At 35.4% G+C, this 24,020-nt stretch overlaps 2 protein-coding genes across 4 annotated transcripts in view; both read left to right on the top strand.

Moving 5' to 3' along the window:
* The first annotated feature begins 442 nt into the window (after positions 1-442).
* Positions 443-8,373, top strand: ddx4 (DEAD (Asp-Glu-Ala-Asp) box polypeptide 4). 3 transcript variants are annotated; one of them, XM_049469021.1, is made up of 25 exons: positions 472-591; positions 1,048-1,149; positions 1,339-1,387; positions 2,242-2,269; positions 2,553-2,609; positions 2,692-2,754; positions 2,837-2,884; positions 3,107-3,133; positions 3,218-3,286; positions 3,363-3,410; positions 3,515-3,541; positions 3,627-3,695; positions 4,011-4,034; positions 4,152-4,187; positions 4,286-4,327; positions 4,442-4,584; positions 4,675-4,827; positions 5,096-5,250; positions 5,377-5,506; positions 5,603-5,769; positions 5,916-6,061; positions 6,309-6,408; positions 6,920-7,190; positions 7,295-7,402; positions 7,758-8,373. In XM_049469021.1, the coding sequence occupies exons 3-25, from the start codon at positions 1,361-1,363 to the stop codon at positions 7,848-7,850; spliced, it is 2,031 nt and encodes a 676-aa protein (XP_049324978.1). In that variant the 5' UTR covers positions 472-591; positions 1,048-1,149; positions 1,339-1,360; the 3' UTR covers positions 7,851-8,373. The 3 variants fall into 3 exon arrangements, with proteins under 3 accessions (XP_022536980.1, XP_049324978.1, XP_049324979.1); XM_049469022.1 differs by having other exon boundaries at positions 1,048-1,164; XM_022681259.2 differs by lacking the exon at positions 1,048-1,149 and having other exon boundaries at positions 443-591.
* A 1,930-nt stretch (positions 8,374-10,303) lies between these two features.
* The window catches only part of LOC103040684 (interleukin-31 receptor subunit alpha), a 16,547-nt gene continuing 2,830 nt past the window's right edge, over positions 10,304-24,020 (top strand). The window contains exons 1-13 of the mRNA XM_007255278.4: positions 10,304-10,533; positions 10,653-10,724; positions 11,138-11,440; positions 11,979-12,087; positions 12,715-12,893; positions 13,308-13,432; positions 16,653-16,803; positions 16,897-16,979; positions 17,066-17,267; positions 18,431-18,601; positions 18,684-18,779; positions 23,437-23,586; positions 23,688-23,828. Of these exons, the coding sequence (XP_007255340.3) occupies positions 10,497-10,533; positions 10,653-10,724; positions 11,138-11,440; positions 11,979-12,087; positions 12,715-12,893; positions 13,308-13,432; positions 16,653-16,803; positions 16,897-16,979; positions 17,066-17,267; positions 18,431-18,601; positions 18,684-18,779; positions 23,437-23,586; positions 23,688-23,828 (1,819 nt within the window). The 5' untranslated portion in view covers positions 10,304-10,496. The remainder of the gene's footprint in view (positions 10,534-10,652; positions 10,725-11,137; positions 11,441-11,978; positions 12,088-12,714; positions 12,894-13,307; positions 13,433-16,652; positions 16,804-16,896; positions 16,980-17,065; positions 17,268-18,430; positions 18,602-18,683; positions 18,780-23,436; positions 23,587-23,687; positions 23,829-24,020) is intronic.

Raw genomic sequence — 24,020 nt, 5'->3', positions numbered from 1 at the left:
TGGTCATTCCTTTTTTCAAAATCCAAAGAACCTGTTCCGATTGGATAAAAACCTTCTTTAACAAATTTTAACTATACCATAAACAAACTATAAACATTAAACATTAAATTAATTAAATACCTGACGAAATTAACAATTATAGTTCAAACAAATTATAGCCAATTTATAAAACCTACAATCTACAGTTTTAAGGTTAGTTATATCAGTTAAATACATTTTTATTTAATACGTTTTTAATGTTACTTGCACAAATGTTTCCCAGTTTAAACATTAAATAGTCGTTTTAATTCCTTTTTTACTAGATGAAAATTATTATATTAAAATAATTAAAATATTATAATATTTAAAGTATATATTAATGTAAAAGGTGTTGAAAATATTATTATTTTTTGTTTCTAAAACAGAAATTCGAGAAAAAAAATCCGTTTCCCGCCCACTTTTCCCAGTGCTTTTCTCTTCACTCCACTCTCTTTTTTCCCTCTTTCCATCAAACCGCTCTTCACCTGCGGCCGTGCTGGAGCCTCTCTTCGCCCCCAAGGACAAGATTTTTGAAACAGCTTAATTGCGAGGCTGCGTGTGGTAAATTAAAATGTATGTAAATGAATTATTAATTTAATGTTGGTGAGGTGCACTGCATCGTCTAAAATACAGTTTGACTGCCTTAAAAATAAAATCTCTGAAGTTAAGCGGTTAACAGGTGGCATTTCTCTAGCATTAGCTAGTTAAGCTAAGTAGCTAACGCTAATTAGCTAGATAGCTAGCTAGGCCCAGCTAGGTTAGGTTAGCTAGCGAGAGATTTGTTCTTTCTTTCACGTTCTGAACTTTTTGGTTTCATTTAAATAAATGTTTAGCGACACAACTTACCCATTTTAAACTACGAAACGTCGAGAAAGTTAATATTTTAACTCCGTATTAATTTGTCTTCGTAGTGCGCTAGCTAATTAGTTAAATATAACTTGCTTAGGTTAAGTGTAGTTACTTAGCTAATAATGTTTTGTAAGGCTTGAGTTGAAATCTTAATTTTTTATTCCACCTTAAATGCCGCAGAAGTCAGAGGCGCCTGAATATAAACGCCCTATTTAAGGTGGAATTGAAGCACGCCAACGGCAGCGTCGTCTTCCCTGGCCTACTTGGAAAACCGACCGCGTGGTCAGTTAATTACCGGTAGGTCAAACCCCGCAGTTTTGTGGGCTTATCTTTAAAAATGATGTGTAATTTTGGTTGAAAATAGTAGTTAACTCGTGTATCGTTAAATGTAACTCATGTTTTACTCAAATGCACCAGTTATAGACTATTTTTTTAAGCGTTGACTTTTGTTGATACTTGTCTTTGATATAGCTTACATCTCCTGTGGTCAATTATGGACGACTGGGAGGAAGAAGAAAAGGTAATGAACACGACATTCTGGTGAAAACGTGGCAGCTTCAGTAAGATTCACAGGTTGCTTTTCGGTTTGGAGACAAAACGTTAACAATTTAGGTGAAGGAAATAAACCGCAACTATTAAAGTAAGTAAAGTTAAATAAATATAGAAATTGCTCAACCGGACAGAACAGAGAACACGGCGCAGACACCCTGTCCGGTACTGTTTTGTTTGGTGGGCGAATTAAACCTCTCTCCCCATGCCAATTTAGAAAGAAACACTTTAACTGGTTAGTTGTTGCATCCTTCAACTTAGATAAATGTTGTTTTTCCATCATTTAAGATTGCCTCATATATGTATTGGTTAGTGTTGAAATTGACATTTTAAATACGTTTCTATTTAACGTTTTTAAATTGTTAGCCCTCTCATACTCTTGCTTTTCTTTAAGGTTAAATGTGCTCCCCTCACTATAATTAATTTATTATTATTATTAATAATTACTTTATGCAAATGTCCAAACTGCAATTGCACAGTACTGTATGAGTATTATTTAACAGGTTATACATTACTGTTGAATGATTCATGAGGAGAAAGTTCTCTAAAGTAAAATATATTTAAACCCTGGCCTTGGTTTTCGATTTAATGCTGTTGCAATGTGTAATTCAAAGCTGACTTGAATAATGTAAAAAATATTCCACTTATTTGGTGGTTCCTCTGGGTATTTCAAACTCATTTACATCACCTCATGTTAGTTTAATAATGGTCATAGTTAAGACTGTACCTTACTGTCTTTTTTTTTTTTTTTTTTGTAGGATTTCTGTTTTTTTTTTTTTTTTTTTTTTTTAAAGTTGAAGTAATGTGTGTGCTTTGTTTCTGCAGGGGCCTGTTGTGAACAACTCAAGTTTTGGTAAATGTGTTTGTATTTTCAACTAAACAGCAAGCTTAACAGCAAATGACTAGTAAAGTAGATGGACGCAAATAACATGGATGATTTAAGATTTCTTACAATCTTTGATGTGATTTGTTCAAAAACCTTTCTGTTAGCAGGGATGTCCCCCAATTTAAAGTCTATTATACAGTGCATTAATTCTCAATGCTTGTTTTGTATTTGAATAATAAAAAATCCACTCTTCACTGTTATCAGTTTCTATGCTACTGAATAATGTAATTTTAAAAAACATTTTTGTTAGGAAATTCAGGGAGCTCATGGAAGAGTGGAGGTCAGCAGAACGGCTTCAAAAGCAATGGTAGGATGTAAATACTATAATGTATGTTTTGGTTAGAGCTATAACCAAGCTTCTTAAAAATGTAAAGCCCAATTTGTTTTAGACACAGAGGGAAGCTCTTGGAAAAAGGGCAGTGGTGAATTTGGGCTCCGAGGTGGTACAAGAGGTAATCTTAATCCTGTTAATGTACATTAAATGTGGTATTAATTTAATTGTAATACTGTTCTCATACCAAAATTTGTCATTAGGTCGTGGCTCTAGAGGCCGTGGTGGAGGGTTCGGTAGCTTCAGTTCAGGTATACATTTCTAGCAGTTTTTTTTTATTTTATTTTTTAGTGCTGGGTGGAAAATGGGCAAAACAAATACTGTGGAACTGAAACTGTCAATCTTTATCAAACTCATCCCCCCCAACCCCCTAAAAAACGCCCAGCACGAATTGCTTTTATATGGTTTATTACTGTTTTTGCAGCCAATCAGCCTAAATGAAAGTAATGCATTGTTTTCATACTTTTGTTCAGAAACGGATGAAAATGGCAACAATGAAGGTTGGTGTTTGCCCTAATTTTTGGTTTAAAACTACCTGTGTCTCTTTGCTGCATCGAATGATGACTGCTGTTTTCTGCCTGTAGACGATGGAGGCAAATCCTGGAACAGTGGTGGTGGGGAGAGTGGTGGATTCAGGGGAAGAGGTGGCAGAGGCATGTAATCAGAAACTTTTATATTTAGTCCAAATTCTGTCATGGCTCAGTGCTGAATTCTGTTTTGTATTTATAGGGCGAGGATCGAGAGGCAGGGGAGGATTCAGGAATTTTAACAGCTCTGGTAATTTTTTATTTATTATTATTATTTGTTTTAAGTTGTATGTCGTTCAAACAGCATTCTGAAAATTTAATTTGCTGTGAATGTTTCCCACTCGCCCCCCACAGAGGCTGATGAAAATGGCAATGATGAAGGTAATGGCTTGTCCTTTCTAAATGCAATTTTATTTTACAAATGGTTATAGTGCCCAGTGTCTGAATATCTGCATTGTTGTTGCAGGTTTCAAAAGTAGTTTTGGAGGCAGAGGAGGTCGCGGGGGCAGAGAGGGTCGTGGAGGTTTTGGACGAGGTACCTTTAGGGAGAGAAACCTTTTCTTCTTTTTAAGATTTATCAATTAAGACCCATTTTCTCTTTTAAATTAGCACAATATGCTATGCACGTATCCTTTCCATGCCGTAAGGTGGTTACCATGTATGCAAAATGGTTACCTTTGTTCTTTCTTGGGCAAAAAGCTTTTAAATATTTTTCTTCTATACTTTGCTTAATTATATTTAAAAAATGGACAAAGTTCATATTGACATTTACAGTATTTGCTGCCCGTTTTAAAAGCAAACACTGACAATTAGTACCTTTCCGTGCTGTAATCTTTCTGTTTGTTTCCAGGTGGTGGAGGACAAGGAGGTGGAGGTGTGTTTTGGTTAATTGTTTATATTTAGACTGGCATGCCAGTCAAACAAGAGTGTCAGGCATGGGTTACATCATTGCCTGTTAATATTGTGTGTTTTGCATGTGGCTGTTTTTTAGGTTACAGGGGAGGTGATGAGGAGGTGTTTTCCAAGGGTAGGTTGCCATCTTAAGTCTTTTTTTTATTCATTAAAGGTAACAGCTTTTTTAATTATTATTTTTTTTAAACTAACGTATTGTTTTGTCAACTTAAGGCTCAGTGACTGGGGAAGAAGGTGGTGCTGAAGTCAGTGCAGGTAATTTTCTGTGCTTCGTTATAACTTGGAAAATGTTTCTTAAAACTAGCAAATAAAGGTATAATAATACTCATTACATAACTGTTCATTTTGTCCCTCACCTCCAACCAACAGGACCTAAAGTGGTTTATGTACCTCCTCCTCCACCAGAGGAGGAGAGCTCTATATTTGCCCACTATGAGACTGGCATAAATTTTGACAAGTATGATGACATTCTTGTGGATGTGAGTGGGAGCAATCCTCCGAAGGCCATCATGGTATGTGGTTATCTCCCTCTTCTTTTTGTGTGTATAAGAGATATTGTTCCTTTGTGCTTTAGTACTATACAAATCCTTTTCCCCACCCAGACATTTGAGGAAGCAGGCCTTTGTGAGACACTAAGCAGAAATGTTGCGAAGTCAGGATATGTAAAGCCCACTCCTGTTCAAAAATATGGCATTCCCATAATATCGGCCAAACGAGATCTCATGGCTTGTGCTCAGACTGGATCAGGGAAGACGGTAAGATTTGATTGTTTTTTATTTATTTATTTTTTGTCTGCATTTTTCTCCACTGCTTAACCCACTCACTCATATTTGTCTGGTAGCTTTGTCCCTTCCAACAAAAGCATTGTCAGTCTTTTCTGTTTCATAAGACACGTTGTTGCTATTTGGCTTTGTTCTTTAGTTTGTAGCAAATATATTCAGTTACTTTTCATTTTAATGGGTACTTAATCTTATAAATGAATGGCCATGTTTTTATGCTAATTTGCTTGTATTTCTTCCATAGGCTGCCTTCTTGCTTCCCATTCTTCAGCAGCTGATGGCTGATGGTGTGGCTGCCAGCAAGTTCAGTGAGGTGCAGGAACCTGAGGCAATCATTGTGGCCCCCACCAGAGAACTCATCAATCAGATATATTTGGAGGCCCGCAAGTTTGCATATGGGTATAAACATTTTGACTGCAGATATTAACAATTTTTCTTTAGTGGCGTTTTAGTGTATAAAACCCTTAGCATTTCTTGGGTTAAATAGATAAACACAAACGGTTTGTTGGGATTTTGTTTTTGTAGGACCTGTGTGCGTCCTGTCGTGGTTTATGGAGGTATAAACACTGGATACACAATACGAGAGGTGTTGAAGGGTTGCAATGTGTTGTGTGGGACCCCTGGAAGATTGCTGGACATTATTGGTCGTGGAAAGGTATTTTCATATGATTGTGCAAATGCTCTGCAATTGTGTTCATGTTTGAAAAGGATTGTATACACAGACTAATTGTTTCTTTGGTGTTTTTGATAGGTTGGACTAAGTAAACTTCGTTATTTGGTGCTGGATGAGGCTGACCGCATGCTTGATATGGGCTTTGAGCCAGACATGCGAAAACTGGTGAGCTCTCCAGGCATGCCTGCTAAGGAAGAAAGGCAAACCCTCATGTTCAGTGCCACCTATCCAGAGGATATTCAGAGGTTTGTCATCTTTATCAAGTTTTAGATGCTAATGTAAATATTTAATACCTTTTCTCCCTGTCTTTTCTATCACTCATGCAGATGGTCTTGTGTTTATCCTATAATGGAGTCAGTTTGTATGTCCTCTGTAATGTGTTCTTTGCTAGGCTGGCAGCAGACTTCCTAAAGGTGGATTATTTGTTTCTTGCTGTGGGTGTGGTGGGAGGAGCGTGCAGTGATGTGGAACAGCATATCATTCAGGTGGATCAGTACTCCAAGAGGGAACAGCTACTGGAATTGCTAAAGACCACAGGTGCTTGGAGTTCCTTTACATACACAAACATGCTTCCACAGAACGTCCTGGGATTATAATTATATGAGCAGGCAGAGACAAGATTCGGCTAATTCTAGTGTCTTTCAAATCTGAAGCTAGTTGGTCCTGACAATCGATTTAATGTTTCACAATTTAATCTTGTTTCTAAATAAGACAGCAGGTTTTTTTGTAAGGCCACTCTGTTGCTCCTTTGAAAGACAAGTGTTCTTTTCCTCTGACTCTGTAGGAACTGAGCGAACAATGGTTTTTGTCGAAACCAAAAGAAGTGCAGATTTCATTGCAACATTTCTTTGCCAAGAGAAGGTTCCAACTACAAGCATTCATGGGTAAGAGTCAGAATTGGTGTGTTGACAGATTTGACTCCTGAACAAGGTAAAGCGGTCACAAAGTTCTATTAAAATTATTTAACAGTAACAATTACAGTGAAGGTGCAAGAGAAACATTTAGTGTCTGTGTTTCAAAGATTTTCTAGTAATGTTGGCAAAATACGGCTAGATTTTAGAGACTTTAATTTTTTTTCTCTTTTAGCCCTTTAGACCATGCATTCATTAAAATAAACAGGATGGATTTTCTTTTTTGTTATGTTTCACATAACATTAATTGATTTAATTGGTGCCAATCAGAACAGACAATGAACTGCAGAGTTTACAAGCCAATGAAACTGCAGCTAAGCCCTGCCCCCTAAATTAATATAAACATTATTTTTTGTGTGTTGCGGGCAGAAAACAGCATCTATAATTTTCCATCACTGGAATATAATTCAGTTCTAAAATAGTTCAGCTGCCCAAAATTATATGGATGTTTTATTAGGTAATTAATCATTATCTCTGCCTGCAGAGACCGGGAACAGCGAGAGCGTGAGAAAGCTCTCAGTGACTTCCGCACAGGCCAGTGCCCTGTGCTTGTTGCTACATCTGTTGCTGCTAGAGGCCTGGACATTGAGCATGTCCAGCATGTAGTAAACTTTGACCTGCCTAATAACATTGAGGAGTATGTTCACCGCATTGGAAGAACAGGCCGCTGTGGAAACACTGGGAGAGCGGTTTCCTTCTTTTACCCAGAGTCTGATACTCCACTGGCACGGTCTCTGGTGAAAGTTCTCACAGGGGTTTGTTTTTATTTAATTATTTTATTAATTGATTATATATTCAAGACCTTTAGTATACAAAAGTATCCACCCTTTTGTTCAAGCTCAACTATTTGTTTTACTAGGCCCAGCAGGAAGTCCCACCATGGCTGGAGGAAATTGCGTTTAGTGCCCATGGCACAACAGGATTTAACCCACGTGGTAAAGTGTTTGCTTCTACAGACACTCGCAAGGTAAAAATGCCTTTTAATAGGGCTTGGTGCTTGTAAAATGTTTCCTCCACATTGTTTAGTTTAATGCCCTCTCACCAGTCAACCAACATTATTGATCATATTTGACCTAAATTGCTGGCAGAGGCTTTGATTAGTTGGCTTCAGCTATTTTAGTACAGTTGTGTACCTGTTTAATTTAATTGCTTTAAAAATAATTCATAATTTTGCTAAAATGTAACTTGCATACGTTGGGTTGGATTTCCACAAGAAAATGTTGCGCTACAATTTTTAATTTTTACATTTGCTAAATGTTTCGTATTTGTCACTTGAAAACGGAAGCTATTAAATTGTTTTTATATTTTTTTTGCGCTCACAGGGTGGCTCCTTCCAGAAAAACCAGGCAGCAGCACCACCACCAGCTGCTCAGAGCACCGGTGCAGCAGCAGATGATGATGAAGAATGGGAGTAGATTCACACATCCCCTGCTTCGTTTTATGTTTTTCTTTTGTAGCAAAATAATCCTGTGTTCAGCTTTTATATTATGTTAATGGCTCCAAGTTAAAATGTGCAGAGAAGAGTACAAAGCTTTAGACAAAGATGCTCTAAGAAAAATTGCACTTGAAGATTGATTGGTGTAACTGGAGGTTTGGCTTCATATAAAGAGAATGTCTTGAGAATTAATCCAAGATGACCTGTTTGGCTAAGTGGCGTGTATGTGGGGATGAATCACTTTTGCTGGTTTTTTTTGCACTTAACCGTGTGTTTCGTTTGAAGAATAATGAGTGGAGTTCTAGCACTAGCAGCATCTGTTTCTAGTTGGGAAGTCAACATGTTGTGAATTTTCAGATACCCAAAAACATTTATTTGTGCAAGTGTTGCTAAAGATTGCTTCTGCACTTTCAGCTGACTGAGCAGTTATTTGTGCCATGTTTCCTGTTTTACCTTTGTCGAAGATGGTAAAGTTTTGTGAAATAAATGATCCATTTACACAACACTGGTGTCTGATTATTAAACTTTTTGTGATTAATTATATTTAGAAAATGAGTTAGTTTTGCAGAATGTTAATTTTAACTGTAAAGTGAAAATTTAAACATTTATTTAAGGGAGCACTTGCATGTTAATAGCAAACAATGTGGCTCTACAATATATTTCAGTAACTGATTGCTGAGTGCTAAAACAAGTATTATATGCCATTACTCTAAATTAACATGTATTATCAGAGTACTTGCTGAAAGATGCTACTTACATTTTAATAAAATTCGGAACTTTATATTTATTTAAAAAAAAATTCTTCTTACTCCTATTTTATTTCAGTTTCTTTTTGTTCTGGCTTCTCATAGTTCAAAGAAAATAAAAATGCAATACAGATAAATCTCGTGCCAGGTAAATCTGGCTGGACAAATGAGAAGTATAAACATTATACCATTTAAACACCTTTTTGGTTTATGAGATCCATCATACATACTGGAATGGCTGTGTCAGTCCCCAGACATGAATATTATTGAAAATCTATTTTTCTGTACCCAGGAAATTGCATGTATAAATGTGCACACAAAATACCTTCAAAATACAATTTATTACTAAGCATAGTGTATTGAACACTGACCTAATTGCAAAAGGAGGATATAAAAAAAAATCATTAAAACAAAATGTGTTACCTGTTGCCACTCCCTAACAATAAACTTTACAATTAAATATGTTTTTTTTTCATAATAAATCCATAATATTTAAGTTAAAATACACATTTTAGTTGTGTCCTTGGGTTTCACTCATTGTTACCTTAACACATTACCCAATCAAAAAAAATTAGGAACATTATACAAGTCTTCTACAGGAAGTTACATCAGTTGGTTTTTCTGAAGGCCAAAATTAAGTTCCCTTATTTGTTTTTCTGTATGTTTAATCTTATTGTAATTATGACTGAGGTCAATCTCAACACTGTCCTGTTATCTAAATTAATTGTTATATCTAACTTGCTTATTTTTAAAATACAAATTCCTTTTACTGTCAATCCTGTTACTCAAAACAGACACAGCATTGCGTGCCAGCAACAGGAGTGAGTTCCAGTAACAGGAATGAGTGCAAGTAACAGAAGTGATTTTTTCTTTGTCACAAATATCAATTATTTGAACATGCAGTCATGCATAAATAGTTTCTTTGGAGAAAATCAAAGGAATGAATGGACCTGCTTTTAAACATGCTTTTTAAATGATCACAACCTTCTTCGGCTTAGAAAGAGTTACAACAAGCAAATTGGAACTTACGTTTTTGAATCAATTTCTAAATCAGTTTATCTGATTTTGCTATTTATAGGTATATATTTAATTTAAATTAACATTGTTGTTTTATTCTATAAACTACAGACAGTTTGTCATTTAGAGCATTTCTTTGCAGAAAATGAGAAATGCTAACATAGCAAAAAAGATGCAGAGCTTTCAGACCTCAAATAATGCAAAGAAAACAAGTTGATATTCATGAAGTTTTAAGAGTTCAGAAATCAATATTTGGTGGAATAACCCTAGTTTTAATCACAGTTTTCATTAATCTTGGCATGTTTTGCTCCACCAGTCTTATACACTGCTTTTGGATACCTTTATGCCTTTACTCCTGGTGCAAAAATTCAAGCAGTTCAGCTTGCTTTGATGGCTTGTGATCATGTATCTTCATCTTGATTATATTCCAGAGGTTTTCAATTTGGTAAAATCAAAGAAACTCATCATTTTTAAGTGGTCTCTTATTTTTTTCGGAGCTGTATGGGTGTCAGCCTACATTATCAGCCTACATTCGTAATGTAAATTCTTCCGTGTGTTTTCTTTCCATTTTGCCCCAGGACTGTTCATTATTAATCCTCCAACTGAAAGTGTGTACCGCCCCTCTCCGTTTCTGCTGTGTTCCAGCTGCTCATATATTTCTGGTGTTTCCTCATATCCCGGAGCAGATGCGTTTCGCAACAGCAGCGCAGCAACACTTCTGAGCTTCCTATCATGAGAGACTTCACTTCTGCTGCTTTATGGATGAGCGCTTGGCAGCTACAGATAATAACTGAAGACCATGAGAGTGTGGCGGAGGTTTAACCTCAGCGGTGATGAAGATCAGGCTCACGTTTTCCTGTTAAATGTGTCAGTTTGTTGGGGATCTACAGTCTAGCACAGGTGAGAACTGTTTTGTCAGGATATATTTCTTAGTTTTCTTCACTGAAGTTTGGATATCAGTCTTAGTGTATTACATGATTTTCCGTTTATTTACTGTTATTTTTTATGTCTTTATTAAGGATCATTAATTGGCCTAATAATGCAGACCTCCCTGTTCATTATGGTTGTAGTTCTCTATTCACTGTGTGAAGGTAAGTGAGATTTCAATTCTCTAAAATGTGCAGATTTATTTATTTTTACTTACTGTAACTCAGGTTATTGTTTATGAACACAATAGACCAGACCACCCAAGCCCGATTTCTAAAAAAAAAAAAAAAAAAGGGAGGGGAAAGTAACGAAGGCTAACTTGCTAATGGATTTAAACAGCCTGTTTAGAGGAAATGACTCAAGAAGTGTAAAAGAGAAAGTAGCAAAATGTAATGCAGAAGCAGCAATAGTGCATTAAGCCTATAATCTTCATAGTTTTTTCACCACGGCTTAATGCAGGCTTTCCTAAAAGCATATTAATGATCCAGGATAAGTGGACTAATAGAGGCATCTATGACTTCATGTACACAAACTGCTTGATGACTTAATGCCCTTAATAATGTTTAATAATTCACAGCCTCTTCCACACCCGGCCGGGAAATATGTGATGTTTTTCCAAAGAACCAGCTGGTGAAACACGGGTCGGATGTTGTGATCTCGTTCAGAGCCCCTGTCCACAGTGTGTGCCATAATAAGACTGGCTTTGATCCCAGCCGAGTGTCCTGGAAGCTGAACAATAGAATGATAGCAGATGGTTACTATAACATGACGGACGACTCCACCTTCTCTGTGTCCATCCCGAATTTTTCTTTGGCCACTGGAACAGTGGAATTTCTTATGGATGGACACGTGTTAAGTGGGACCCTCATACGGACATACTGTGAGTAACACACACAGCTCTGGAAAAAAATAAGAGACCGCTTAAAAATGATGAGTTTCTTTGATTTTACCAAATTGAAAACCTCTGGAATATAAGCAAGAGGAAGATGGATGATCACAAGCCATCAAACCAAGATGAACTACTTGAATATTTGCGCCAGGAGTGGCATAAAGTTATCCAAAAGCAGTGTGTAAAACTGGTGGAGGAGAATAAACTGGGTTATTCCACCAAATTTTATCAATATGAACTTGTTTTCTTTGCATTATTTGTGGTCTAAAAGCTCTGCATCTCATTGCTCTAAATGACAATATTTTTATTTCAAAGTTAGCAAAAATGTTGTACATAGTTTGTAGAATGAAGCAACAATGTTCATTTTACTCAAACATATACCTATAAATAGCAAAATCAGATAAACTGATTCAGTCTCTTAAGTTTATAGACTATTATTGTGGTTATTGTAATTACTGTAAACTGTTATTAATGTGTAATTTGTATGATTATAAAAATGAATGCTAACTGTATGTATTGTGTTAAATAGCGATTCCCCAGAACATCTCATGTATTGGAAATCTATCTGGCAGTTTGAACTGCACATGGGATCACGACCAGTACACCACGAACACAAGCTACGAAGTCGTTCTCGAACTGTAAGTTAAGCAAATCTTTTACACAGAGACCATTTTAAACCAAATCAGCCAGTTTAAGACACTTGCATGTGCAACCACTCCCTTTGGTGCCCACTTTGGAGTGTCAAAAAAGAACTATGGACTTTGTATTTAGACGCAGCAGCTGATTTATTTGGTTGAGATCATGGTTGAGATCATGTGGGGCAAACAATAGGATTGTAATGTTGTTTTTTATTTTAGTGATTAAAAGTGTGATAAAATTTTGCATGACTATATGGTTCAGAGTTGCCAGGTTCACGGTTCTCCCGCAAAACATGTGACAGACAGATCATGCAATATAATCACAATTATTGGTGACTTATTTGGTGTGTCAAGTGTTTAAAATAAATACAAATAAAATGATTTAGGATATACATTATATGAAGTCATTAATCTTATTTGTAATGTTTGTGCTTTAATTGTGTTAATAGACTACTAGAAAAATATTACATATATAAATTGTATAGTTCTTTCTGTAAAAACTGCCAAAAACTGTTGATAAAAAGAGTAAAGAAATTGCACAGTCTATAATTTCATTGAACCAACACTATTTTTAAATATAGGAGTAGTTTGCTCCCTTCTAATCTTATGTTGTTTTATTTTTTGTAGATACGATGTGATATCTAGAAAATGTCTCGACAAGAAATTCTGCCGGTCTAAAGGAAAATCGTGTAAAATAGAAGAGATCAATTTTAAGGATACACAAATGTTTATAACTGTAATTGCTGAGACTCCAGCTGTAAAAGCTACATCTGCTGAAGTTACCTATGACAGTTTATTTGCAACAGGTATGTAATTAATTTTAAAGGGTCTTTCTAATATACTGTATTCTTACTACATGGTTTTGGAACAGGTTTTTATTTTACTTTTTTATATTTAAATCGAATAAATTAGAGCAGGAGTTCCGAGCCTTTCACAACTCACAATCCACTAACTCACCCACCACCCCTGCAGCACACAGGCCGACACCATTTCCTTTTTTATGGAGTTTCACAAGGAGTGCACTTACTTACATTTAAATTAGGCCAGCCTGATCCACAACACCACTATATTTAAAATATTTTACACCTAACCTTATGTTCAGACAAATGGAAAATATGGTGAATATTGTTAAATTACTGACAATAATACATACAATTTGATTATATGGCTCACATGCATCATTTTTTTAAATTAACATTCATGTTGTATGCTTTCTTTAGTTAAGTTAAATCCACCAGAAAAACTCACAGTGGAACCTGAGCTGAATGGCCTCATGGTGAAGTGGTACAGTCAGATGACATCAGAAGTCTCCTTTGAAGTGCGGTTGCTTGCAGCAGGTTCTGAGGTGAGCAATGATTTCACTTGCAGAAGTCCTCAGTCATTCAATATTATTGTCAGTGTAGTTTTCATATAGTAACATATCTCTGTCAAACATCTGGAGAGTTTGTTTGGGCCTTGTTTTTTTTTTCTCGCTTGTAACTTCTTGGCTTAAAACAAGATTAGGCAGCAAATTGACTGTCAGTGCTCCCACAATGACATCAGAAATGTCTTTGTCTGTTATGCACTTGTTTTTAGCCAAGCCATACAAACATTTAGTTTCAAGTTGTTTTTTTTTCTGTTGGTAATGGTCAATGCTTGTAACACATTTATTTAAAGATGATGGGATTTGGGTGATTTAGTGCCCTCTATGGTGAGAATGGGTAACTGCACTGATTATGCGGAAGAATCATTTTAAACTGGGCGGGTGTGATGTGGTCTCCTTTCAGAGCGGATGAATCTGATTCCAGGTTATGTTCAGTCAGAGAAAGAGAGAGAGAGCTCTCAGTCAGAAACTTCACTCCTTTGTTTTTCACTATGAGTGAACGAACTACTGAGGTCTGAGTTTCCTCTTTTGAAGTCTCCATTGCTCCACCAGCCTCTTGCATTCAGTAAAACTGAGCTGGATCCTCTTTTAGAGGCTGTATGTGTGACGTAAGTACGTAAAGACGCGTGACATGGCCAGAAAAAACACGAAAGCGACCCGACACTCAGTCACACAGTTTTTAGAATAAATATATTAGGCTTATCAGGGATGTTCGTTTCAGCACATTGGTGCCATTGAATACAATCCCTTCTCCTCTCAGAAATGCCTCTGTTTCAATTTAGAAACAAAATAATATGGACTGCGGCTTTAAATAAATGTTTCAGTAGTTTAGAAAAATAAGCGTTTATTTAAATATATACATGCATTCGAATAAACACATTTACACTGGCATGTTAAATGTCATGGGGTAGCAGTAGTATGCGAACAGAACATAAATTATCACTTCACACTCAGTTCACAGGCCAACATGCTCATGGCAAGGCCATGTAAATTATTTTGATTGTTGTTGGTATTAATATTATAACTGGGAATAGATTCTCAAAGGCATGATCACCCACAGTGGACAGCGGGTGATAATGAGTGTAAAAGACTATTGGCTATACTTTGGGCTATAATTGTCCGTGTGAACAATCCAAATTTAATGCAGGGGACCCTACATGCATATCCAACAGAACAGCAATATACTTGGAACTGCTAGAATGTTCTTATAAAGAGAGAAAGTGATATTAAGGAGCTCACATATCACAGACATTTGGTGAGCTTTGATTTTATTTTGACCAAGATCATTTACTTGTACACCAGTTTAAAGTTTTATACTGATTCCAGTTTTATCTCCTTGTTTAAATTCCTTTTTTAATATATTAAAATCATTTACTCCTGTCTATAGACAAAAAATGAGTCATGCTGCTCACATTCCAATAACAGGATAAACCACTATAGCATGTTTCAACAGGAAGTCGTGAGAAAGTAGTGGAATAATCTACAAAGAAATCATAATTTGTCTTCACTGACACACTTCACTAACTTGCCAGCTTTTCTCAGGAACTGTGAGCAGCAGAATTACTTTGTAATTCCAAATGAATTCAGCTGATCAGTTTGAACACCTGGGAACAATTAAGCAGAACCATTTTTTTTCCCACATACTGATTTGCTGTTCTGTACAAAAGTTTTTTTAAATGATAAAAATACAAAAGGATTTACATTTTACATAACTTTATTATGTTCTATTTTGTTTATTAAGGGAGGTTTTATTTTCGTGTTTATGTTTATATGTGTCCTAAAAGAAAATAAAAAGATCCTAATCAGACAAATGAGACAAAAATGTTCTACTTCTTCACTTGTTCATTAAGCAAAGTAATCCGGTATTACATGTCTGTGAGTGGCATTAGAATTATTGCTCAAATTGTATTTTTTTATTTGAAGTCTTTGATCATTGATTAAATATTTGCTGCATTGAAAATGTGTGTGTGCAAATTCAAAGTGTGTTTTTGTGGTGCTTTCTCCTGGGAAACTTGTTTTTTCTCCATTAAAACAAATCAACACCACTTAAACGCAACATAAAATCACGTGGGGATTGTTAAAGCATGTCCAGTCGCATAGCTGAACTGTTCAAAACCAGATGGTTTAAATTGATACAAACACTGTTTTTTACAAAACAGATTTTTATGGCCAATAACAAAGCAAAATACAATGAATCACAGTTTTTGCATGTTTTATTTATATGTGGCAGTTTTTCACTATTGCTTTTGCAAATAAAACGTAAATTCAAAACTAAAGGACAGTACTTGGTTAAAATCCTGCTCATGCAGCTTGCCATCGGCTGCCAGAGCCCTGAGAGAGCACAATTGGCTTTGCTGTCTCTGGGTGGATAGATGGTGCTCTCTCCCCTCATCACACCTAAGGATGATGTTGCTCAGCACAAGGCGTCTGTGAGCTGATGTATCAAAACCGAGTCGCTGCGCTTTCCTTCAAGCGCACTGGGATGCTACTTGGTAATGCTGCATCAGCAGCAGCTCGAAAAGAGGCGGAGTCTGACTTCACATGTATCGGAGGAGGCATGTGCTAGTCTCCACCCTCCTGGTGTTGGGGCATCACTAGTGATAGGGGGAGTCCTAGTGAGTGAGTTGGGTAATTGGCCTTGTAAATTGGGGAGAAAATAAAATAAAAATTAGAAATAAATGTGTATATATATATATATATATATATATATATATATATATATATATATAAAAGAATAGTACTGTTTCGTATACATTTTTTTACCGTCATTGAAAATGCTATTTTTGGCAATTTAGGCAAAATAAATCCAGTTGATTCTATTCATCCCTAGTAATTTGTTTCTAGTATAAATGTTTATCTTCATAAAATGTTTTGGCAACACTTTACATTAAGGGTACATTAAATAACAGTAGATAACTATTTATTTATTCACATTTGTGAAGACATTATTAATCAATACAAATTACAAATCATTACTAATGTCTTAATTCATTATTATGTACAACATTTTTAAGCAATGCATTTTTGTAATGTTTAATCATTTCAGTTTAAATGTCAATAATTAATTATAACTTAACCATGTAAGTGTTTATTACTGATGTTAGCACTGTTATTTTAAGGGTTACCTATATTTAAATTACATTTTTGCTTCTCTTACATCAGTTCAGAATATTTATTCTTGCCATCTTTATCTGTCTTTTAGCCTGTGGTGAAAAATGTGAATTATTCTCAAGAGACTACTATTAAATTATCTGAAATAAAGGAGTGTACCAATTACTCCATCTCAGTGCGCTGCAAGCTTGGAGTATGGAGTGAATGGAGCCAGAATGTAACTCATCTTAGTTACCTCAATGGTAATATGAAACTTTACATTTTCATATGAGCTCAATATAATATTTTAGAGTGATTTGTAAACCCAAACTAAGACTCTATTCTTCTCTTAACAGTCAGTAATGTACAGATCAATTTATGGAGGTCCAGAAGTGTGGCAGATGGCAAGGGTAAAAGAAGGGTACACCTCATGTGGAAGGTAAGAATGTTTTCTAAAGGTTTACTGGAATAGTCGTGGTTTGGAAGAACATTATGTTGATATCAGTTTTCCCTCCTTTATTTTAGGGAATTCCTCCGTCATGTAAAGCATTTGATGAGTATCGTCTCTTTTACCGGAGGAGTCACATCAAAACATTGTATTTTAGCTTGTACAAAAATCATACCTTTATTTATTTAGATGAAAACATGCACACAATCACTGTGGCAGCATTTCGCAATAACACAAGCCTCGCTGAAGCATCCATTAATATTCCTTCCACAGAAGATGGTGAGAATCCTAAATGGTTCTTTGTTTTATTGTACTAATCTAGGAAAAAACAGTACATGATATAAAGCAGTTGTTTTTGAGTTCAGAATGGAAATGGTTAGTTAATTCTGTACAGGTTTGGAATATAATTTATAGCACACAGTCATATCAGAATACAGTAAGCACCTTCTTGTTTTACACTCTATACTATCTAATCATTAGCCACATTGACTACTTTATCAACTCCACTCCACAAACAGCTCTGAAAAAAATTAAATACCACTTAAAAATGATGAGTTTCTTTGATTTTACCAAATTGAAAACCTCTGAATTATAATCAAGAGAAAGATGGATGATAATCAGCCATTAAACCAAGCTGAACTGCTTGACTTTTTGAATCAGGAGTGGCATAAAGTTATCCAAAAGCAGTGTGTAAGACTGGTGGAGGAGAACATGATTAAACACCAGGGTTAATTATTATTTAAGGTCTGAAAGCTCTGCATCATTCTTGTTATTTCAGCCATCTCTCATTTTCTGCAAAAATACTTTAAATGACAATATTTTTATTTGGAATTTGTGAGAAATGTTTGTAGTTTATACAATAAAACAACAATGCTCATTTTACTTTTATTTTTTCCAGAGCTGTATATGTTGATATAGGATATACTTGATGATTCTCCTTTTACCCTGGACAACATTAGCCAGGACCCCACAGGGTGCTGTTGGCTGGATATTTCTGATTGGTGGGCTATTCTCAGCCACCAGTGACAGTGAGGTGTTTAAAAACTTCAGCAGCACTGCTGTATTTTATCCACTTGCTCGTTGCATCGACACACATTACTAACACACAAAGATGTCAGTGACACTGCAGTGCTGAGAATGATCCACAACCCAAATCATATAGTGTATTTGTGGTGGTCTTTCCTGTTGGGTCCTGAGCATTGTAGAAAGAACAGGGTGAAAGGAGGATAATACAGTACGCAGAGAAACAGGTACAGAACTACAGTCTGTAATTATAAAGGCACAAAGTGCTCCTTTACAGTCAGTGGAGCTGAAAAGGTGGACGATGAGTTTAGTATAAGAAGGTTGTTGTAATATTCTGGTATGACTGTTCTTCACTGTTCTTGACTCACATTCCATTTATGGTAGTGATTGAAATTTAATTAATCTTTTTGTTTGTTCAGATTTAACTTTACCTCCACTAAATAATGTCAGAATGTCTGCCGGGGGCGGTCAAATCTACGTCACCTGGGACAAACCCAACCTCACCGTCAGCGGCTACATAATTGTGTGGAACAGTACTGAACAGAACCACATGTGGCAACATACTGAAGAAACACATTTCTCTCTAAAAGGTATTTGCACTTTGTTAGACTAGTAGTATTTGAATAGTTAGTTTATCTGTGCTGTTTATTTAATGTGTGCTTATAACTACAGGTCAAAACTTCACCCTCTACACCATATATCTGACAGCACTGTATAAAAACAGCCCTGTGGGTGAAATGAGACTTCACGCTTATGCTCAAGAAAAAGGTAAGTGTTTGCAAAGCCAGTATTTGCACACCATATATGGCACCGATGGAAGTTGTGGAGGAATCTGGCCTCCCATTGAACCCAAATGAGCACCACAAACACAGCTTTTAAGGGCCTTTCTTAAGGGCAATTTTAGCCCACGGAATTTGAATATTGAATCCACAACCTTGTCATTGATTGCTGGACGGCACTAGAACCACTATGCCATCAAGGATTACAAAGGTTTTGAACTCCATGACCAAAAAGACACACAAAGCTGGTCAATCGTGACCCAACATGACCAATATCAAAATGCTTCAACAGCTGGCTTAGTTTTTTTTTTACCTGAATAGCCAGTTTTTAACCACCTTGACTATCTAAAACTAGCGATCAGCAAAAAAAGATTTTTCACCAGGGTGTGTGACAGAGCTATTCTCCGCCACTACATCTAAAAGGGACATTTTAGATACACAGAGAGAGACACACACACGTTAGTTAAAATAACCTTTATTTATTTATTCATGAGCTGTTTTTTGGCTTTAAAAGTTTAACCCCCAACAGGAGGAGAGTAAAACTAGTGATGGTTCATACTATGCCGAGGTGTGTCAAGAAATCTAGGTAATGCGTAATGAATCACAGAGGCTTGTGTTTTTAAGGGGAATGGACTCAAGTGGTTTGAGTATTGGACAAATTTGTGAGCAAATAGAAGCTTGCTGTGTGTTTCGTGTGCGCCCCTGCTTTGTCAGTACCGTGTGAAAAAAAGTGTTCTCCAAAGCTGTAGAAGTCATTTCTAAAAAGAGGAACAGACTCAGTCTAAATACTGGGGAAACTAATATTTCTTAATAAAAATGAATGACAATCACAACCAGAATCACTTTATTTCACCAAGCATGTTACACAAAGGGATTTGGCTTGGTGACACATGCAACACATGTATGACATGCAACAGTTACTTACAGACTACCGACAAACATTACACTACGGACGAAGGTACACTAAATAGAATAAGATTATAGTTAGGAAGGAATAAAGAATAAAATAAAGAAATGAAATTACATAAAAAATATAAATCAGAACTACACACATTATTGTAGCCAAAAATTATTGAGGTAGGTTTGTTAAATATTGATTAAAGAAAGTTGCAGATGATGTTTACATTACAGAAGAACATCTGTACAGCTGTGAAAATAAGCAAATTGCAAGAGCAAATTGTAAATCCAGTCAGTACAGTTCAGTGAGTGAAGTTGGAGACTCAGGTGACCACTGTGGTTAAGGAGTTCTACAGCTCTGGGGAAGAAGCTGTTAGCCTGTTGTGTTGTGCTGGTTTTGATGGTCTGAGGCCTTCTACCAGAGCAAAGAGTCTGGAAGAGGTTATGTTCAGGATGTGAGGGGTTTCCTCACCCTGCTGGTGTAGATCTGAAGTGTTAGCAGGTATATTGGCAGGTAACCAAGCTCAGTATTAAAAATCACGGTCCCATCTTTGGAAAACACTCAAACAGTTTTAACATAAACATCTCATTTACTATTATATATATTTAATCATACTGACAAGAGTCCCACCAAGCACCAGACATGCTTTGGACATTTTTATTTTGACTAAATTTGGTTAGTCAATCATGACCTTGATTTAGACGTTGAAAACTGGACTGTGCTTAGTCCGTCATTTTTGTTCTGAAATTAGCCCAGGATGGTTGTCGGTTTCAAACTACATTTTACATGAAAAAAAAACGTACATTATACTTATGCAAATGTTTACAAACCCAAATTAGTCTTTCTGAACATTACATTATCAATATATGTATCGCTGACTTCAATTTGAGGCTTTTCACACATTGCATGTATTTTGTAAGCAATACTTATCAGAAAGCATCTTCAAACCCATTTTTTATAGCCACTTTTATGCTTAACGACACCCCAAGCTGGTAAATCATCATGACCATTATCAAAATGCATAATCAGCTGGCTTACCAATATGTGTGTTTTTATCGGAATGACCACTTTTTAACCACCTAAGACCATTCAAAACTAACCATTTAACTATAGCGATTTTTTTTGCCACTATAGCTAAATATGGACACTGCATTTTACATGGGAAATTTCTGATACACAGAGAGACACACACGTTAGTTAAAGTAATCTTTATTAATTAATGAGCTGCAATTGTTGCTTTAAAGTTTAAACCAACAAAAGCCATTTGATCTGAAAATGAAGGAAAACATACTTATCGGCAGTTGATTTCTGTGGTGAGTGCCACCCACGTCAATCTTAAATCTTCAGAGAAACTATTGCATTTGTTTGGTGGGACTTTTATTGACAGGTTTCCCTCCAAAATAGCAGGAGGTGACATCACATCACTTCCTGTTTGGTGCTTTTTAAGGCTTGTGCATGTGATGTGGCTAGATTATGTTATAGATGTAGTGTGATTTGTTTTGTTAAACAATTAATAAACAGCAAATGTACTAGTAAATTATAATACGTTATAATCAATTATAATAAATTAGTATTATAAAAAAGTTTTTTTTCCCCTACTTGGAGAATTGGAATTTAATAAACACCTCACAACCTCATCAGACCTGTACAAAATTCAGAATTGACCAAAACATTTTCATTTGATTACATTGAAATTAACATTATAATTATTCATAATCAGGGAATTTATGCTTAATGTTTTCTTCCATTTGGAAGAAAAATGGACGTTACCAGTATCACATTCTCCCTCATATGTGGTGAGAATTAATTTCTCTGAATTGCAATGAATTAAATTCTACTTCCTTTAATTCTAGTTCAAATTCAATTAAACATCATATAGGGTGGATTTAAGTCAAATTAATTATCATTATTTCGTCACTGTCTAATGAAAAACAAATATCTCCAACAGAGCTGCTTTACAGAAGAGAGAAAAAATCTTCAAAACTTTTAATGGAAGTTAATTTAAAAAGAGATTCTTTCAGGAGATATTTCAGGTAATTTTTAAGTATTTCAATTGGTCCATTTATCAAGACATTTTGACATCGTGTGAGGGACAGTTTGTTTGTTCAAATTATGTAGTAAACTAAAAGTCAACAAAAATGGAGCTATTTGTTTTTTTTTATTTGGATAGTGATGATTTGTTGAGCTTCTGAACCAAAACATGTTTTTCTACACATATAAAAAATACTGATAAGTTTAATTATTATTATTATTATTTTTTTTACAATTTAAAATAAATACTTACATTAACTTACCCAAATTTGACAAAGAGAAAGACCTGTCTAGCCTTTTTCAGACATGTATGATTTCCAGCCTTTCATAACATGTTTATGTAGGAGGAGAAGTATAGTGAGTTTAAAGCTTTAGGATGTGCCAGCAGGCATTGTTATAAACATTTTGTAAAATTCTTTGTCTATTGCTATATTTTAGTACGCTTACTATAATACTATAATACTATTTTAGTATTATTAATCTGCTTACACGTTTGCACAAAAACTATGAACTATATAGACAATTTTGTGTTTAAGTTGCTTAGCAGCGCCCTCTAGTGTCTTTATTTAGGAATTTGTGATATAATACAGTATGTTCAGAGCTGGTGTTGACAGATGTTTAAATTGTGTTCTTTTTGGAATATTATTTTTTGACTCTTTAAGAAGTCTTAATTTTTTTTTTGCAGAGCGGGAAAGCACATTACACAGTAAATATGCCACTACTAGTGTTAAAGCAGAATTCCGGTGTGAAATGGACTTTGGGTGTATTAAAATATGATAAAAAGTACTTACCTTTGTTAAATAGCCCACCACTGCTCTCCAGCAGCTTTCTGAAATCCAGTATTTTGTGCACTTTGCCTAAACAGTCTGTAGAATAAGTGTGATGGAGCATGCCTTGTGCCTGCAGATAAATGAATTTTTTCTACCGTTATTCAGGCTCGAAATTGCTCCACACTTTATTGGTAGAATCCAGAGAGCCCTGCTATTTAAAACAAAGCATTTAGAAATTTAAAACTTCACGAGAAGTTTTTTAAGAGCCACTATTTACATCCCATACCACGGTTGACTTATTGTGACAAAATTAAGATGGCAGCGCAGAGAGAATTACCTATGCTATGGGATGTAAACAGTTGCTTTTAATAGTTCTTTTAAAGTGCTAAATGCCTCGTTTTAAATATCAGGGCTCTCCAGATTCTACCAATGAAGTGGTATCATTCTAAAAGCCTGTTTGGTCAAAGTGCACAAAATACTGGATATCAGAAAGCTGCGAAAGAATGGAGGTGGGCTATTCAACAAAGGTAAATACTTTTTTTCAGGTTTTAATAAACCCGAAGGCCTTTTCACTCCAAAGTTCTCATTTAATGATAAAAAAATCCATTAAAAAAAGAGAAAAAGAAATAAAATTTGAAAAAAAGTTTATTTAACACAGGCAGATTTATTGTTCATAGTGAGAGTCCTAGTGTCCTAGTGAGTGAGTTGGGTAATTGGCCTTGTAAATTGGGGAAAAAATGAAATAAAAATAGAATAGAAATAAATGTATGTATATATATATATATATACCGGTATATATATATATATATATATATATATATATATATATATATATATATATATATATATATATATATAAACAGATTTGTTGTTTATTTGTAGTTAGACATTGTGTGTTTGTCAGTTTTTATCTAAATAATATTTTCCTCTGTTTCCTTTTCTTGTAGCTCCAGCAGCAGTGTTGAATATCCGGGCAGAGGATATTCGTGACAGAAAGGTAGAGATTCACTGGCGGCCGATATCACCCACTGAGTGCTGTGCGTTTGTTGTGAACTACACAGTGTTTTATAAAGCGCAGCACGAGACGGGATTCAGAAGTGAGTGCAGTGTATTTCTCGGTAATTCAGTGGAATTATTACACATTGTTTAATCTAGATTTGGATGGACAGTAACTCAAACCCCTCCCTTTTCCGCACAGATGTGAGTGTGGATAAAAATCAGCACAGTGTAATGTTGGATAACCTGAAACCCAGCACGACGTACAGTGTTTATGTCCAGGCCAATGCAGCGGCTGCTTCTTCAAAGAGTAACCATTACACATTCTCAACAAAGACTTATGGTAATTATTACTTTATTACATTTCTAAATTAGCTGTAGTTACTGTTTTTAAGTTATTGCATATAATAAATATATTTCTATGTACTCAATGATCTAACAACTGCAGACAATCAGATTTTGTCTGTAATCCACATAGAAAATACGTTTACATGCACTTCAGATATTTAAAAGCATTTATTTCTGTGATTGTAAA

The sequence above is a fragment of the Astyanax mexicanus genome, chromosome 20 (genome assembly GCF_023375975.1).
Source record: "Astyanax mexicanus isolate ESR-SI-001 chromosome 20, AstMex3_surface, whole genome shotgun sequence".
NCBI classification, from domain to species: domain Eukaryota; kingdom Metazoa; phylum Chordata; class Actinopteri; order Characiformes; family Acestrorhamphidae; genus Astyanax; species Astyanax mexicanus.
Note: the sequence above shows the minus strand (reverse complement) of the source record. Positions and strands in the feature narration are given on the sequence as shown.